The 16547-nt window shown below is 34.2% G+C and overlaps 1 protein-coding gene across 2 annotated transcripts in view; it reads left to right on the plus strand.

Annotated features, from left to right (window-relative positions):
- SRBD1 (S1 RNA binding domain 1) overlaps positions 1–16547 on the plus strand; it is a 183984-nt gene that overhangs the window by 152459 nt on the left and 14978 nt on the right. The window contains exons 16-18 of one of the 2 annotated variants that reach the window (XM_011361334.2): positions 2047–2153; positions 3413–3589; positions 6659–6841. In XM_011361334.2, coding sequence (XP_011359636.1) covers positions 2047–2153; positions 3413–3589; positions 6659–6841 — 467 coding nt within the window. The remainder of the gene's footprint in view (positions 1–2046; positions 2154–3412; positions 3590–6658; positions 6842–16547) is intronic. The other variant, XM_011361335.2, reaches the window with a different exon arrangement.

The following is a 16547-nucleotide window of genomic DNA, read 5'->3' on the forward strand; positions in this document are numbered from 1 at the left end:
GCTAGAGGTAGGTTGTGCAACCAAGATTAACTGCTACTCATTATAGCTCAAGCATCTCATGTGCTTTGAAGTATATGGAGTTGTTCATCTTTATTCTAATGGCTCCCAACCATTACTTAGTTTTTCCTATTTGTGTAGAGTTCTGTCTCTTTCTTCAGATAGTTTCTCTTGTTGCTGTCATTGTCCTTGCCTCTAAATTATCATCCATCTTCTACCCTCACTTTTTTTTAAAGTCCCCTTTTCATTTTGTTGCTCTTCATCTATTTAGATGAAGAAAAGACTATCCAGCCTCTTAAAAGCTGTGGCTCAACAGTGATCAATTCTCATTGAGGTCTTAGGTTTTTCTTTATGATTTTTCATGATTATATTTGCTTATTAGGTTTTTTTTTAAAAAAAATTACATCAATATATTTAAGCTGTGGCCTGGATAGTCACAAACTAGTTTATCTCTGAAATATAAAAGTACTCCTGTACCATTCAGTCTTCAGAACAAAAATGTCCACCGTTACTAAGTGGCAATAATGTAATCACAATACCTAGGGACCCTATTTACTATATTGTTTTCCTAAGAGTTTAAAGTTATCAAATCTATCCTTGTTTCCTCGGACATATGGAAAAGAGGAGATCCTGATGCACAGTGTCACATCTGGGAAAAACAACTAGAGGATCTTTAATTTTAGAGATATGTATAACATTGAGTGTATTCTGAACTATTCATTTTGGTAATCTGGCCTCAATTAGGCAACAAATATTTACTTTCAGATACTGCCTTTCATCATTTCTAAGATGCAAATTTTTCTTGCATTTTAACACCTCTGAAATCAGGATGCATCTTATAATTAATGGTGTCCTACAGTTACTATTGGCCCTATGGCAAATAATGGTGTTGTTTCTGTGTGAATTTGATTAATTCTGAAGACATGACTGAACTGCAAACCTTTCACTGTTTTTGTCAACAAATCATTAAACAATAAAATGTTTAAAGAACTATAAGGTAAGAATAAGAATTTTATTGCTGTCCAGAATCTCTTCTGTAGATACTATCCGTTAAGGTTAAGATAGGACTACTGTCAAAGCTTACAGAATGAGCATCTGAAGTTTAAAAGAAAATCCTGGAGACTATAGAATATTTCTCGTTTAAGAAATGCTACATTACCAAGGCTCTTGATAACATAAAAGACAATATTGCGTGGAAAAACTTGAAAGTCTATGACTCTGAGTAAAGAAGTGATTCACAAGAGTGGAATGCTGAAGAAATTTTAGGAATACTTGAACCAGTTTAGATTACTTCTATTTTCTTTTTAATCTGCATGATATATGATTTTAAAACTTTATGAGTCTAAAACAGCTCTTATGATATTTAAAAAATAAAAAATCTAATAAAAAACATTGTATCAGTGTAAATTAGCAGTGTGTTTTCTTAGTGGTACATAAATAATGGTGCTTCTTATAAGCAGTAGTATCTTCAAGTTGATGAAACCTAAGTCTGATTTACTGTCAAACTTACTGAGTATTAGTGTACTGCTTCCTATTATAATTTATGCTTTCTTCTCTTAAGAAGAACTAAGGAAATACATATGCAAGTGAAGATAACACTATAAGGCAGTGAGTGAATGATAGAGACCAGTCAGTCTCAAAGTGTGCTCCCAGAACTAGCAGCAACAGCATTACCAGGGAGATTGCTAGACTGTAAATTTTCAGGACACATCCCAGACCTGCTGAATCAAAAACTCTGGATGGGAGGCCCACCAGCCTGTGTTTTAATAAGCTCTACAGATGATTTTGATAGCAAGTTAATGTTTGAGAACCACTGCTCTAGGCAGAATTTCAGGAAAGGGAAAAAAGCTGGTGCTGTTATATATGAGTAATTTAGAGAGTAAGAAAACACAGATTCTTTAAATTCAGCTTAATTGTATCTTCTAACAGTGTATGTAAGAAAAATGAAGGAATTTACTGTGCTGTATCTCAGCCAGCTACCAAGTAATACAGGCAAAGTAGTGGAATAGTCCTTCACTTTTGATTGATATTTGATCTTTCCCTTTTCAGCACGATGTATCCCAGACTTTACTCAAAGCAACACTGGACAGTGTTGTAGAAGAATGTGTCAGCTTTGTGGGAGTGGATATTAACATCTGTTCAGAAGTTTTGTTAAGGTGAGACAAGAAGTCTGTGTTTGAAGATCACAGAATCTTGAGTTTAACTGTCTATGCAGTTCAAACTCAGAACAAGGGGACATGTGTATAAAGTTGTCCAGTATAGAAAATCTATGAGTTCATTCATTGCTTTAGGTAATCAGTCATAAGAGAAGACAGCATTTAAAAAATGGATTGTAACAATTGACATTATCATGTTTAATACTGGGAATCTAAAGTGAAGAGCATGTGGTTGCCATTGAGTGCGTTAGTGTCATTACTAGAATTAAGCAAGGTTGACATGGAAAAGAGCTGTTTCCTACCACATGCGGGTCAATATTTTTCACCAGCTTAGTCTCTTGCATACATCTGTCAAAGTTGGTAATAACCAAAAGATAAAGTCTGCAGGTTAAAGGTATAGTTACCAGATTTTTACCTTGATTCTGCAGGTCACAGATCAAAATGATAGTGATACTATAATCACACGTTATATACTCTTTTTTTTTCTGGGGTTATGGAAGAGCTGCTATTTTGTTCATAGTCTTGCATTTATTACATTTCATGCTGATGACACATGAAATTCTGGACCCCTGGAAAAGATCTGGACGTTTTTCCTTTGAAACTGGTATAGCAGAAAATTTCTCTTACATTTTAAAGTGTTTCTTTTCTACAGTAGCTACTAACATTCCATAATTCCATATAAGGAATTCTATAATACAATTAAGATTCTCTTAAATAGTAGTCTTTTAATTAACACCAATATACTACCTAGCGATATAATTCTCCTATTTTTATACTAACCTTGACATTCATGTATAAGTACCTTTCTATAGTTCAAGTCTTTTAAATTAATGAGAACGGGACAATAAAAAAACAATAGAGAAGTACAGTGCAAGTGTAGCTGTTGTAACTTCTGCTGCTAACTCATCTTGTAAGCTAAACAGAACTAGGCCGAAATGTAAGGAATGTGAATAGTGTAGAAATATTGTGGAGAACAGTTCTTTTTCTTGCACCAGTGTTGACCAATTTAGCAGCATCTTTATGGTTTTACTAGTTTTGTCATTGTTTTGCATTCCGTTGTCCTTCTCTCCTCTTGGACAACTCTCTTCCTTCTCTTTTAATTTAACTCTTTTTATTTTATTAACTTAGAGGCACAACAATATGTGATTGCAATTTTTTATAATGCAAATGTTTTATATCATTGTCTTTTCAGATGCGATCTTTCAGTACTCTTAGAACTATTATATCTGTCACATTTTTCATTTTGTTTATTTTTTTAGGCACATTGCTGGACTCAATGCCAACCGAGCCAAAAATGTTATTGAATGGCGAGAGAAAAATGGACCCTTCGTCAACCGAGAACAGCTGAAAAAAGTGAAAGGACTGGGTCCAAAATCTTTCCAGCAGTGTGCTGGCTTCATCAGAATCAACCAGGATTATATTCGAACATTTTGCAGGTGATTATTAAAGTGTACACTTTCGGTTCTATTATCAACCTCCTCTCTCATTGTTACCTATCCTACTCTCTGGCATAAATCCTAGGTGTCTCTTGTTCATTTCTTTATTCAGTATGTGATGACTGTCTAATCTTTGCTATACAGCAGTGAATAAATCAACACATTTTCTCTTCTCATGGAGTTAAAATTTTAATGTGTGAGACAGACAATAAATTAGTAAAATAAATAGTTTCGGATTTAATAAGTATTATAAAAATTAAAACAGAGATGTGACACTGTCTTGGGGAGCAGTATAACTGCTTTATATGAGTTATTCATTGAAAAGTTATTTGAGCCAAATCTTGAATGAGATTAAGGAGCTGGCCACATGAGGATTGAAAGGAAAGCATTTCAGGCAGAGCAGACAGTACGGGCACAAGATCCTAAGGCAGGACCTATATGCTATATTTAAGAAATGAAACTAAGGCCAGTGTGACTGGAGCATCACAAGTGGAAAGGATTGGTGCAAGGTGAGCTAACAAAAAGGACTTCACAATGACCATTTCGTATTGACAGCCATTTCCCTGAGCGTAGCTGGACTTCCCTCCTCACTGAAACTGACCAAAGCATCATCGCTTGTGCAGATTAAGAGTTAAATTTTTGCTTTCTAACCCTGGTAGCACAAAAGCAAAGAAATTAGGTAAACGTCTCAGCATTTAGTAATCATGAAAGAATAGCTTTTATATATTTACTACTTCGGGCCTACCTGGTTCATTAATATATATATTGTTTTCTTTTGACAAAATTATAATAAAAGTAACATGGACAAAAAATCTTTATTCTGGAAAAGACTAAGTAAGGGAAAACCACCCTACTGGATGGTGGAATACATTATCAAGCAATAGTATTTAAACAGTTTGCTTTCGATGTAGAAATAAAACAGAATAGAGTCTGAAATCTTCCAACACATAGACAGAATTTAGTTTATCATAAAGATGATATTTTAATAGTGGAGGAAATTGATTAATTATCCAACAAGTGATATTAAAACAACTGGTAGGAATTTGGTATGTGTGGGGGAAGCTATAGTTCTATCTCATACTTGATACCCAAATAAATCCCAGGTGGGTCATAGACTTAAATGGAAAAAGTGAAACTGTAAAAGTATCCGAAGAAAACATGAGTTAAGTTTGCAGAAAGTTGGAGTGGTAGAAGTTCTAGGTAGACCACAAAATCTAGAAGCCAGAAATGAAAAAAAATTGGACATAAAATAATCCCGTGTTTTTTAGTATGTATGCTTTTCAGTGTGTATGTTTTTCTAACTTGGTTAGAAAATTCAAACAATATAAAAAAGAATAAAATGAAAAGTAAAGGACACCTCAACTCACTTCAAAATAGTTCCTTATATATTGCTCCCTAAAAATAAATGTATACTCGTATTGGCTTGTATGTATGTTTATTATTTTTAAGTGCATACCGAAGGGATCATGCTCTACAACTATTTGAAACTTGTTTTTGTTTTAGTAGTATATCTTGGATCTCTTTCCAAATATTACGTATAGATTTATATCATTATGTCCGCATAGTATTTAATTTGTGGATGGACCATAATTTAATCTAATTAGTGCCTACTGATAAACATCGAGGTTGTTTTAAAGCCTTGTATTTTTTCAACTGATAATGAAGCACTTGAAGATTCAAGACCATTGTATCTTTTCAATAGATCATACCTATATTCAGGATGGACTGCTGCTATCTCATTGAGTGTTTTTTGCTTTGAAATCTATTTTGTTTGCTAGCAATATTGTTATGTATGACTTTTCAGAATATGGCTGGTAATTCTTTATTTTCAAACTTTCTATGGCATTTAATTTTTGATATGACTTTTAAACAAATAGATTTCATGATTTTGCTCAATCTTAATACATTCACATCTGTTGTATTTACTGACATGTTTAGAATTAATCTTCCATCTTATATATTTTCTCTTCATTATGCTTTCTGATTCTTTTCCTTTCATGCTGTTGGATTTATCAGTTAACAAGATTTCTCTTTGTCCTTGTTTTCCCACTTCATCTTTATCTCCCCTTAGTGATTTCTTGTTGTATATCTTACTTTTATTCTTCTGGCGATTACCTTTAATTTGATTTGGACTGACCTCTGGTGTCTCTGTCCTCTTGGAGAAGACTAGAACCTTAGGTGTCTTCCCAACCTTTTTCCTTCAGCTCTACATTCCATGATGAGAGGACCTGGGATTTTAGTTTCAGACTGTTCTTTTTATATATATTTTTTACATTATTCATGAGGAATTATTTAACTTCAGTTTATATAGTTTCTGTACTTATCACTGTTTCTTGTAGCCCACATTATCATTTTTTAAAATTCATTGTTTTTGCTCTAGTATAACCTTAAGAAATTCTTTTCAGAGAGGGTATGCTATGTGGATTGTACTTTGCCTTACATGTCTGGAAATGATTTTAATTTGTCCTCCTATTTGAATGCTAGTTTGTCTAGATATATAATTCTAGATCCAAAATCATTTTCTCTCAGAACTTTTTAAGATATTGTTCCACTGTTTTGGCATCTGATGTTTGTCAATGAAAAATGATACCAGTCTGATTCTAGTTTCTTTCAAAGAAATGTTTTATTTTTCTCTCATGATTTATAAAATTATATTCTAAAGTTTCCCCATAGTATGTCAAATATGAGTCTTTTTCTATTCATCCTATTTTGTACTCAAAATAGGTTCTTTTGAGAACTTTTATTTTTCTTCAGCTCTGGGAAATCATCTTGCCCTTCTCCTTTTCTTTCTTCTTGTTTTTTTCCCTTCTGTTTTTCTCTTTTCTCTTCTAGAATGCCAGTTATACAGGCTGAATCAGTTAAGAACGTTTTTGGCTTTCAGTAACAGAAAACTCTATTAACGGTTTTAAACAAATAAGTGATAATTTCTATGAAGCGAATGGCCAGAATCGGGTTGCTCTTTGTGTATGGCTGAGAAATAAGCACATTTTTAACTAAAGATTGTTTTCTTTTTTACCTAACCTCACCACCCCACCCCATTTCCCTGCCCCTTGTTTTAAATGGTTGCAGTAGTCAGCACACTGAATCTCCAGGCCCAATTCAGGGAGTTGCCGTGACATCGCCAGCAGGTGTTGAGGTCACAAATGAGAAGCAGGGCAAAAAGAAGAGCAAAATCGCAGTGAATGTTGTGCTGCAGCCAAATCCTTTAGACCAAACTTGCATTCACCCGGAATCATATGACATAGCGATGAGGTAAGTCTGAGGCCCTTGTGAGAATTCTCCATGTCAGAGTGAGTTTTCTACAGAAATGGCCTTTGTTTTGGCATAATGGAGACTTTAAAAATATGACCATGTTTAACATGACAACATTTTTCAGAAGTTCCGCATTGCCAAGTTATGTGGTACATTATTTGATTTCAATGAGGAATGAAACCATTATTCCTGGAGCTGTGTCAAGCCAATAAACCCTGATACTAACAGTGAAGTGTGTGTAATGGAAATTGCATGGCACTCTCTTCTGTTTGTTTTGGAAATTAACAAGACACAAATGACTAGCACCTGGCTTAAAGCTTGTGCTTTTATCTAAAGATAAAGTCCTTTTGAAAGTAAACTGCCAACTCAAGATTTCTTAAGAAATACTTCCCTGCTTGTTTATTACAAAGTCTAAGAAATGATGTACTTTTATTGAACATACATTAACACACAATGATATGGGGGAGGTTTTTGAGTACAAGGAAATGTTTAAGGCATTAAAAGGAAAAACTTTTTAATACCACATTTGATTAGTTCAAAAAATTTTAATTAGTTCGAAAACAGTGACTGGCTATATAACTAAACAGTTTAAGGCTTTTAGTGAGTTAAATGATAATGGGCTTAAAAATAGTGAATGTTTATTGCTTTTAGTTTTATATCCCACATATGAATGAAATCTCATGGTTCTCAACCCTTTCTGTGTGACTTATTTAACTTAGCATGATTATCTCAAGATCCATCCATATTGTTGCAAATGGTAATATTTCAGCTCTTCTTATGGCTGAGTAATATTCCATACAATGTAATATACAGATGATGTATTATTGAATTGTACACTTGAAACCTATATGATTTTATTAACCAATGTCACCCCAATAAATTTAATTAAAAAAAATAAAAATAGTGACTATTTTAACTTTCATTGACTCTATAGTGAAATTTTTAACTTGTTTAGAAATAACTGACATTTCATTATTTTGATAAATGTAACTGGTTTCCGTTCTTTTAAAAATGTTTAAAATTTTAGACTATATCCCACATTATAGAGAACTTAGAAAAGAAAAAGAAAAAGTAGAAACTAGTGGTACCTTTCTACCAAAATTTTATTATGAATTTTAAACACACAGAAAAGTTAAAGTTTTTACAGTCATCTCCTTATCATTAATATTATACTGTGTTTTTCCACTTATCTATTTATCTTTTTGTCTGTCAGTCAAGTCCATTGTTTGTTTTTATGTATTTTAAAGAAAATTGCAGACATCAATACGCTTTCAAGTAGTACTTCAACATGCATATTAATTTAACTAGAATTCTATAATTCTTAGCAATTCGTTTTTCTTTTGAGGTAAAATTCACGTACAGTTAAATTGTAAGTATACATTAATTGAGTTTTGGCAAATAAATACCTATATCTGTGAAACCCAAATTGCTACCGAGACAAAAAACATTGCCATCATCCTAAAACATTCCCTTAACGCTTCCCAGACAATCTCTGCCCCAGCCTCCTAGAGTTAACTGCATGTTCTGATTTTTCTCTACCAATGACAAATAAGTTTGCCTCATCTAGAACTTCACGTAAATGATACTATATAGTTGTACTCTTGTGTGTAAGGCTTCTTTCAGTGTGATGTTTAGAGATTTTTATTCCTGTCGTAACAAAAATAAGTAGCTTGTTCCTTTTTTGTTGCTGAGAATTATTCCATTGTATACATATGCCACAGTTTATTCTCCTTATTGAAGGAAACTTGCCTGTTTCCACTTTTGGACTATTATGAGTAAAGCTACTGTGACCATTCTTGTACAGTTTTTTTGTTCTTATTGACACTTTTTTCCATTTATATTGGGAAAATACTTAAGAGTGGATTTGCTGGGTCATAAGGTAGGTGAATGTTTACTTTCTTAGAAACTTATAGACTTTATTCTAAAGTAGTTGTACCATTTATACTTCCACCAGTAATGCATAAGAGTTCTGGTTAATTCATATCTTTGCCATCATATGTTGATAGTCTTTTTAATTTTAGCCATTCTGCTGTGTGTGTAGTAGTATTTCTTTGTGGTTTTAATTTGCATTTTTTCTTGATGACATTGAGCACTTTCTCATGTGCTTATTAGCCATTTGCGTATCTTCTTTTGTGAACTCTTGATTCATATTATTTAGCCATTTTCTTTTTTTCTTTTTAAATTATTTTACAGTAGTTTTATATATACAGTACAATGGCTAGACATTTATGTAATTTACGAAGTGATCCCCCAGTTACTCGAGCAGCCATCTGGCACTACACACAGCCATTACAATAATATTAACTATATTTTCTAAGCTGTACTCTACATCTCTATGACTGTTTTGTAACTCCTGATTTGTACTTCTTCATTCCTTCACCTTTTTCCACCTGGCCTCCAAATCCCCTCTCCTCTGGTACCTGTTCTGTGTACCTTTTCTGTTTTCATTTAGTTCGTTCATTTCTTTTGTTCCTTAGATTCCACATGTAAGTGAAATCATATGGTATTTACCTTTCTCTGTCTTATTTCACTCAGCATAATACCCTCTAGGTCCATCTATGTCATTGCAAATGGTAAGATTTCATGTTTTTTCATGGCTGAATAATATTCCATTGTATATATGTACCATAACTTTTTTAACTAATTGTCTGTTGATGGGCACTTAAGTTGCTCTCCAATATCTTGGCTATTGTGAATAGCACTGCTATGAGCATAAGGCTGCATAGATCTTTACTAACTAGTGTTTTGGTTTTCTTTGGATAAATACCCAGAAGTGCAATTGCTGAGTCAAAAGGTAGTTCTATTTTTAATTTTTTGAGGAAACTCCAAACTTCCATAGTAGCTGTACCAATTTGCAACCCTACCAACTGTATATGAGGGTTCCCTTTTCTCCGCATCCTTGCCAACACTTGTTTTTTGATTTATTGATGATAGCCAGCCTGACAGGTGTGAGGTGATATCTCATTGTGGTTTTCATTTGCATTGCTCTGATGATTGGTGACCTTGAGCATCTTTTCATGTCTGTTCATTTAGCCATTTTCTAATTGAGTTGTTTTCTTTCTATTCTTGAGTTGTGGGAATTTTTAAAAATATACTCTGAATACTAGTCCTTTGTCGAAATGTTTCACGAATATTTTGTCCTAATTTGTGACTTACCTCTTTATTGATGTCTTTTGACGAAGAGAAGTCTTTAATTTTAATGTCTGATTTATCAATTTTTTTCTTTCATAGTTTTTGCTCTCCAAGTCCTGTGTAGGAAACCTTTGCCTACTTCAAGTCATGAATGTATTTGGTATTTTCTTCTAAAAGCTTGATGGTATCAGCTTTTACGTTTAGGTCTGTGATACATCAGAAATTACATTCCATGTATGATTTGAAGCAGGAGTCAAGGTTCATTTTCTTTCTCCATATGAACATTTAAACAACAACACAACTTGCCTTTACCCACTACTTTGGTGCCTTTGTTGAAAATCAAATGATTGAATTAGTGTGGATCTATTTCTGGCTCTCTATTCTGTTTCATTGATCTGTTTGTCAGTACCACACTATCTTGATTATTGTAGCTTTATGATAAGTTTTTAAGTCAGGTAGTGTTAAGTCCTCTAACTTTGTTCTTTTTAAATATTGCTCTGAATATTGTAGATGATTTGCATTCTATAAATTTTAGAATGAGCTTGTCAATTTCCATTAAAAACAGAAAACAAAACAAAACAAACTGGTAGGATTATGTTGGGATTACAGTGAGTCTGTCAGTGAATTTAGAGACAGTTGATGTCCTAATATTTATTGAGCCTTTGATCATGAGCTTATTATTTCTTTCCATTTAGTTAGGTCTTCCTTTATTTCTGTCTACAATATTTTTTAGTTTCCAGTGTGCACATCTCACATATATTTTATTGAATGTATTTTGTTTTTCAATACTGTTGTAAATGGAATTTTTTAAATTTGTTGCTAACATGTAAAAATACAGTTGATCTTTATAGTAACTTCGTATCCTGCAGCCTTGCTAATTCCACTTACTAGTTCTAGTAGGTGTTTGTAGATTATTTAGATTTTCCTATATAAATAAGTATGTTATCGGCAAGTAGATAAAAGTTTTACTTCTTTTTTTTTTTTTTAATCTAAATGCTTTTTATTTCTTTTTCGTGCCTAGTGCAGCGGCTAGGCCCTTCAGGACTGTGTCGAATAGGAGTGGTGAAAGTGGGCATCCTTGTTGTATTTGTATTCTCAGTCTTTTAGCACATGGTTCTCATTTTTTTAATATAAAAAAAAATTTGTGATCTCATTATAGTAATTGTATTTTTAGTGTTTATTATTTGAGAAGATGCATATGTGCACATGGGTTTATAGACTTCTTGCAACAACTGATGTTTCCATTGGTACTAAATTAGCATTTTGTTAATGCAAACCAGTGTCTTTTTTAGTGCACATTTTTATTTGTTTCCATAATGTAATTTTAATGTGGTTTATGAGTTTTTCAATTTGCTTTTAATATAAGCACATTTTTTTGTTTCTGCATATCCTTCTTTTTAAAAGGCTAAACAATATTCCATCACATGATTGAACTGTAATTTAGTAATAACAGTACTAGTAGTAATCCTTATGATGAATTCCTAGAAGTGAAATTACTCTTGCCAAAGGATTTAAAAGTTTATGTGACTCTTGATATACATTGCCAAGTAACATACTGATTTATAATGCCACCAGCAATGTTCAAGCCTGAGAAATCTTGAATTTCTCCTGTCGGACGGACTTTTCTGCCAATTTTTAAATGAGCCAGTTTCTGCATGTGGAGCATAAAAGTCCCACCAGTGACTTCACCCTTCTCTATACTTCCTTTGGGAGTAGCCTTGTCTCTCAGAAGCAGGGTACTTAGGGACTATTTCATGAAAAATTTCTTGTACATGAAGCTCAACTCCTGACCTTTAAAATGTGGAGACAAAGCTGGTAATTTATCTAATTAAACTTACTATCCCCATTATCCACTTTGGAACTATGATAGTCATTTCTGGCTTTCAAGTATATTTAGTGTAGGCATCACTCAACATAGGTAGTTCATGTTTTCATATGGTGTTACATAAGTATCTTCCTAGGGAAGAAAAGGCCATTAAGGATATGATTAGGTCATCACTGGTTTGACTTCAGTTCTGTAAAAGTAAGTTCCATTTCAGTAAATTCCATTTTTAGTTATATCAGAAAACCAGTAAAAACATTAATGGCTTTAATGCCATTCTGCCCATAATGTCACTCTCAGAAATACACCGAAATCTGAAGCCATTAAGTCTTTTCACTTTTGTATTTATGGTGTTCTCTCTCATATTCGTATTTTAGAAAATTGAGATCATGATATTTTGTAACCTCAGTTAGTCATTAGTGGTTTAAAGAGTCTTTTTTTTAAACTATTTTTATTATATTACTTTTGAAAGTTTTATTTACATGTAGGGATTCTCTATGAAATATTAAAGTGATTTGTTGTATGAGCTGAAATTTTTTTTAGTTTACTTTTTATATCTGCTTATAATGCTGTCATGTTTTTGAAATATGAATGTTAATTTTTAAGAAGTAAACCTATTATTCTTTTTCTTGCTCTTATGCAAATAGTCTTAAGAGCCCCGACCCCTCAGATCACTTCAGTGTTCCTCATGTCTTTTTCATATTCTTTATGGTTTCATTCTACTCTATGAATTTTACTGTTTATGATTTTATTAATCACTTAGAATGTACAAAGTACTGTGGTAGGGCCTGAAGAATATAAAAATGCATAGAGGTGATTTATGCTCTCAAGAATTCTAAAATAGGATAAAACTTATTCATAAGTAAGCATAATAATGGTCAATAATTAGTAAGTGATCTTTGTGAAGCACAAAGGTTGTTCACAGGAGAAATAGGTCATTTTCAGATAGGGCTATCTCATAAGGTTCATGCAGGAAGTGACATTTGGGGTAGGTCTTTAAGGATTTCAACCAATAGAAACTGGAAAACAGATGCTGAAAGGGTTAGGGAGTAAAATACAGCTTTGATCAGGTTTGCGGAGTAGTTAATAATCAGATAAAAACAAACATTCATTGAGTACTTCCTCATTACCAGGTACGTTAGAAGCATCATCTGGTTCAAACCTCACAGCAATATTATGAGATTGGTACTATAATTATTCCTACTTTAGGTACAGAATCTCAGATGGGTAAAGTAAATCATCTAAGATAACTCAGCTGATGGAAGCAAGATTTGAACCATGTCTGAAACAACTCCAAAGCCTGAGCTCTTAACTAGGTCACAATTAAAAAGCTATTTTGGAGCCAGATTTAAATATAATCACAACAGTCTTTCAGATTAAGGGTATCATACCCTTAAAGACAGTATGTGTTCAGCACAGAAAAGTAACAAGGGGAAAGTGACTTGTTATGTGTGCTTTTTAAGGAAAAAGAAAGGGAGTGGGAGGAGAAAGAAAGAAACGAGTGTCTGGAATATGCTAGCTTTGAGTGTTATTCTCTATCATCACATGGCTGAAATTAGACTCTACCTTTTCTCTAGAGAAAACATTACTTCCTCCAATAAAGGAAACTTTGCCTATTTATTTTATTAAGGGATCTGAAGGAAATGGATTCTTCAGTTAGAATGTGTAGAGTTTTATGCTGTTTCGTCGTAGATGTAATGTTTCCTGAATTTTGCACTAAAAAGAATTCCCTTCCATTATGTTTTTTTTTTTAGAATGAGGTGTGTGCATTTCAAAACAAGCAGCTTGATAGGGACCATATTTGGTATCTTATTAATATAGGAGAGGAGTAAGGTGTAGAGCAGGAATAGCATATCCATCTTAGAAATATTCCTACCTCTGCCAGAGGATATTTTTAAGTAAGAGAGAGGAAGGAATACTGCAAGGTCTTTAGGAAATGTCAATTTGAAAAACTTAATAGGAGAATCCATATTATAAAACAGCGGTCCCCAACCTTTCTGCCACCAAGGACCAGTGCCCCTATGAGAATCTAATGTCTGCTGATCTGAGATGGAGCTGAGGTGGTGATGCTAGTGCTGAGGAATGACTGTAAATACAGATGAAGCATCACTTGCTCTCCTCTTACTGTGCAGCCCAGTTCCTAAATGGCCACGGACCAGTACCGATCTGTGGCCTGGGGGTTGGGAGACCTCTGTTATAGAAAATATAAGAATATAGGATTAAGAAACTCACTATTGCTACAGTTAGATTTTCTTTCAGTAGTTCTTTGAAGCCATTCTGTTCTAAATCTCTTTTACTTGTTTCAGAGTCTTCTCCTATTTACCTGATTACTTCTTACTTCACTGAAAAAATTTAAAGCTACCTTACAATCTCCTTCTTTAGATTGTCTCCATGTCTTTACTCATTCAGTTCTGTACTTCCCTTAGCTTCCCTTCCTTCTTGTGATTATTTCTTTCCCTACCCTCACATCTCACAGGGTGCTGCTAAGGACTCTTGACCTTGGCATTGTCTTGTTCTGTCTGTGTTGTAGTTGCCTCACCTCTAAAAGTTGGGGTCAGTGGGGAGGGTGGCAGCTAAATGAGCAAGATCTTATAGCTTTGTAAAATTTTATGACTGTCTCTTGTATCTGTCTCCAGCACTCATTCCTTTCATTTTGTCCCACAGACATGTTATTGCGGCGGTCTCCCCCTTCTGCACTCCCTAAAAAGCTAAAAGCAACAACCACCTTTTATCTTACTTCCCCCTAAAACTTATATCTCATTGCTCCTTCTTTTCATTGCCAAACTTCTCAGAATTACCTGCCTCTAATTCTTACCGCTTGCTTTCTCCCAGTCCCTTACGGATTGGCTTCTGTCCTTATCACTTCTGAAATTATGCTTTCAACTGATGACCTCTTGATGGTCAAAACCAGTGGCCTCTTCCCATCCAGACTCAATATATCTAAAACTGAAGCTTGAATTCTCCTTTCGTCCCTTCCTTTATAACTCCTTCTTCTCCTCCCATCAGTCCTTCTCACCAGCTCCACACAAAAACAAGACAGAAGAATAAACAAAAAGGCTTGGTCTTCCTCTCTTGTCCCATAATGAATGGTTAGTGGTGCTACTGTCTTTTTATTAACTGGGGCTAGAATTGACAGAATCATTTATTTATTCATTAACTACGTTCCTTCTAAGTGTCTGCTGTATCCCAAATACTGTTCTGCAATCTTAGAATACATTCAAAGTTCCCTGCTCTCAAGGAGAGATAATATAGAACGAGCATAATAAATAAATCAGTTGTATGAGAAAGATGATAAGTTCTGTAGAAAGAGCAGAGTAATTGCAGGCGGCGGGGAGTGTCAAGAATTACCAACGTTATGGGTAAGGGCTTGCAAATTTAAGTAGGGTAGTCAGAGAACAAAGTTTCAATGGAGGCAAAGGAGTTAGCTGTGCATATATCTGAGGGCAGAGTGTTCCAGGAAGAGGAATCAGAGAGTATAAAAACCCTAATGTGGGAGGAGGCCTGGCATGTTCAGGGAATATCAAGGGGGCCAGCATGGCTACAGCAGAGTGAGCAAGGAAGTGAAAAATAGGAGATTAGGTCAAAAGGGCAATCAGAGGCTGCTGTAGGGACTTGGCCTTAATTCTGAGTGAAATCAGGAACCATAGCAGGATTTTATGCTGAAGAGTGGCATGTTCTGATTTACATGTTAAAAGGATTCTGTTGTCTGCTGTGGTAAGAATAGACAATAAGGAGCAATAGTAGAAGCAGGGAAACCAGTTAGACTAATTGCAGTAATCCAGGTGAAATATGATGATGAGTGAGACTAAGATGATAGCAGAAGAGTTGGTGAGAAGTGGTCAGATTCTGGGTATATTTTAAAAATAGAGCCAATGTGATTTGCTGGTAGATTGGATGAAAGATGTGAAAGACAGTAGCTATGAATATGAATGGCAAACTTAATACCAGCGACACTGGAGGATGAAGTGGAAACTCATTGTAATGGAGGGGAATGGGAAGGGAGAAGTTAAAGAACTAAACTTTGGTCACTCCCCTAGTGATGTCTTCTAGTCTCCTGGCTTCAAGGACTTTCGTAATTACATGACTTAAATTTCTATCCTCAGCCCAATCCACTGTTCTAAACTCTAGACTCATGCATCCAACTTCCTATTTTATATATCAAACCTAATATACCTGAAACTGAACTCCAGGTCTTTCCCTCAAATCTTTCTTCAACTATGGCTTTTCACATCTCAGATGATGGCAATTCATTCTTTCTGCTTCTCAGTCTGAAAGCCTTGAAGTCATTCATCCTTGACCTTATGAGACACCCCTGTCTGGAAATGACTTCTTTCTCCTGTAAACAACTTTGTGCTTCCCAGAGGGCACTTAATTATTGACTCCTTTTATGGTTATTTGTAAGTTTTATCCTCCCTATTTTGGGAGGCACCTTCAGGATACAACACCTCTATTCATTTTTATATTCTTCAGGTCCTACCACCGTGTTTTGCACATTCTAAGTGATGAACAAAATTATCAACAAAAAAATTCATTGAGTAAAAAAAATGAATATAAAAAAATATGGGTATCATTGATTTGATCTTAGAGATCAGAGATGTTAAGAGATGACCAATCTTATATAAAAGCAGGAAAAAAGAATAGTAGGTTTAATTTTTTTAATTAAAAAGCTTCTTTTGTTGTGGACCTTAGTACTCTACTTTATCCCACTTATTCATAATAGACTTAGATGGTCCAAAAGAAGTACGAAACAAT

Source organism: Pteropus vampyrus, unplaced genomic scaffold, assembly GCF_000151845.1.
Source record: "Pteropus vampyrus isolate Shadow unplaced genomic scaffold, Pvam_2.0 Scaffold66, whole genome shotgun sequence".
Classification (NCBI taxonomy): domain Eukaryota; kingdom Metazoa; phylum Chordata; class Mammalia; order Chiroptera; family Pteropodidae; genus Pteropus; species Pteropus vampyrus.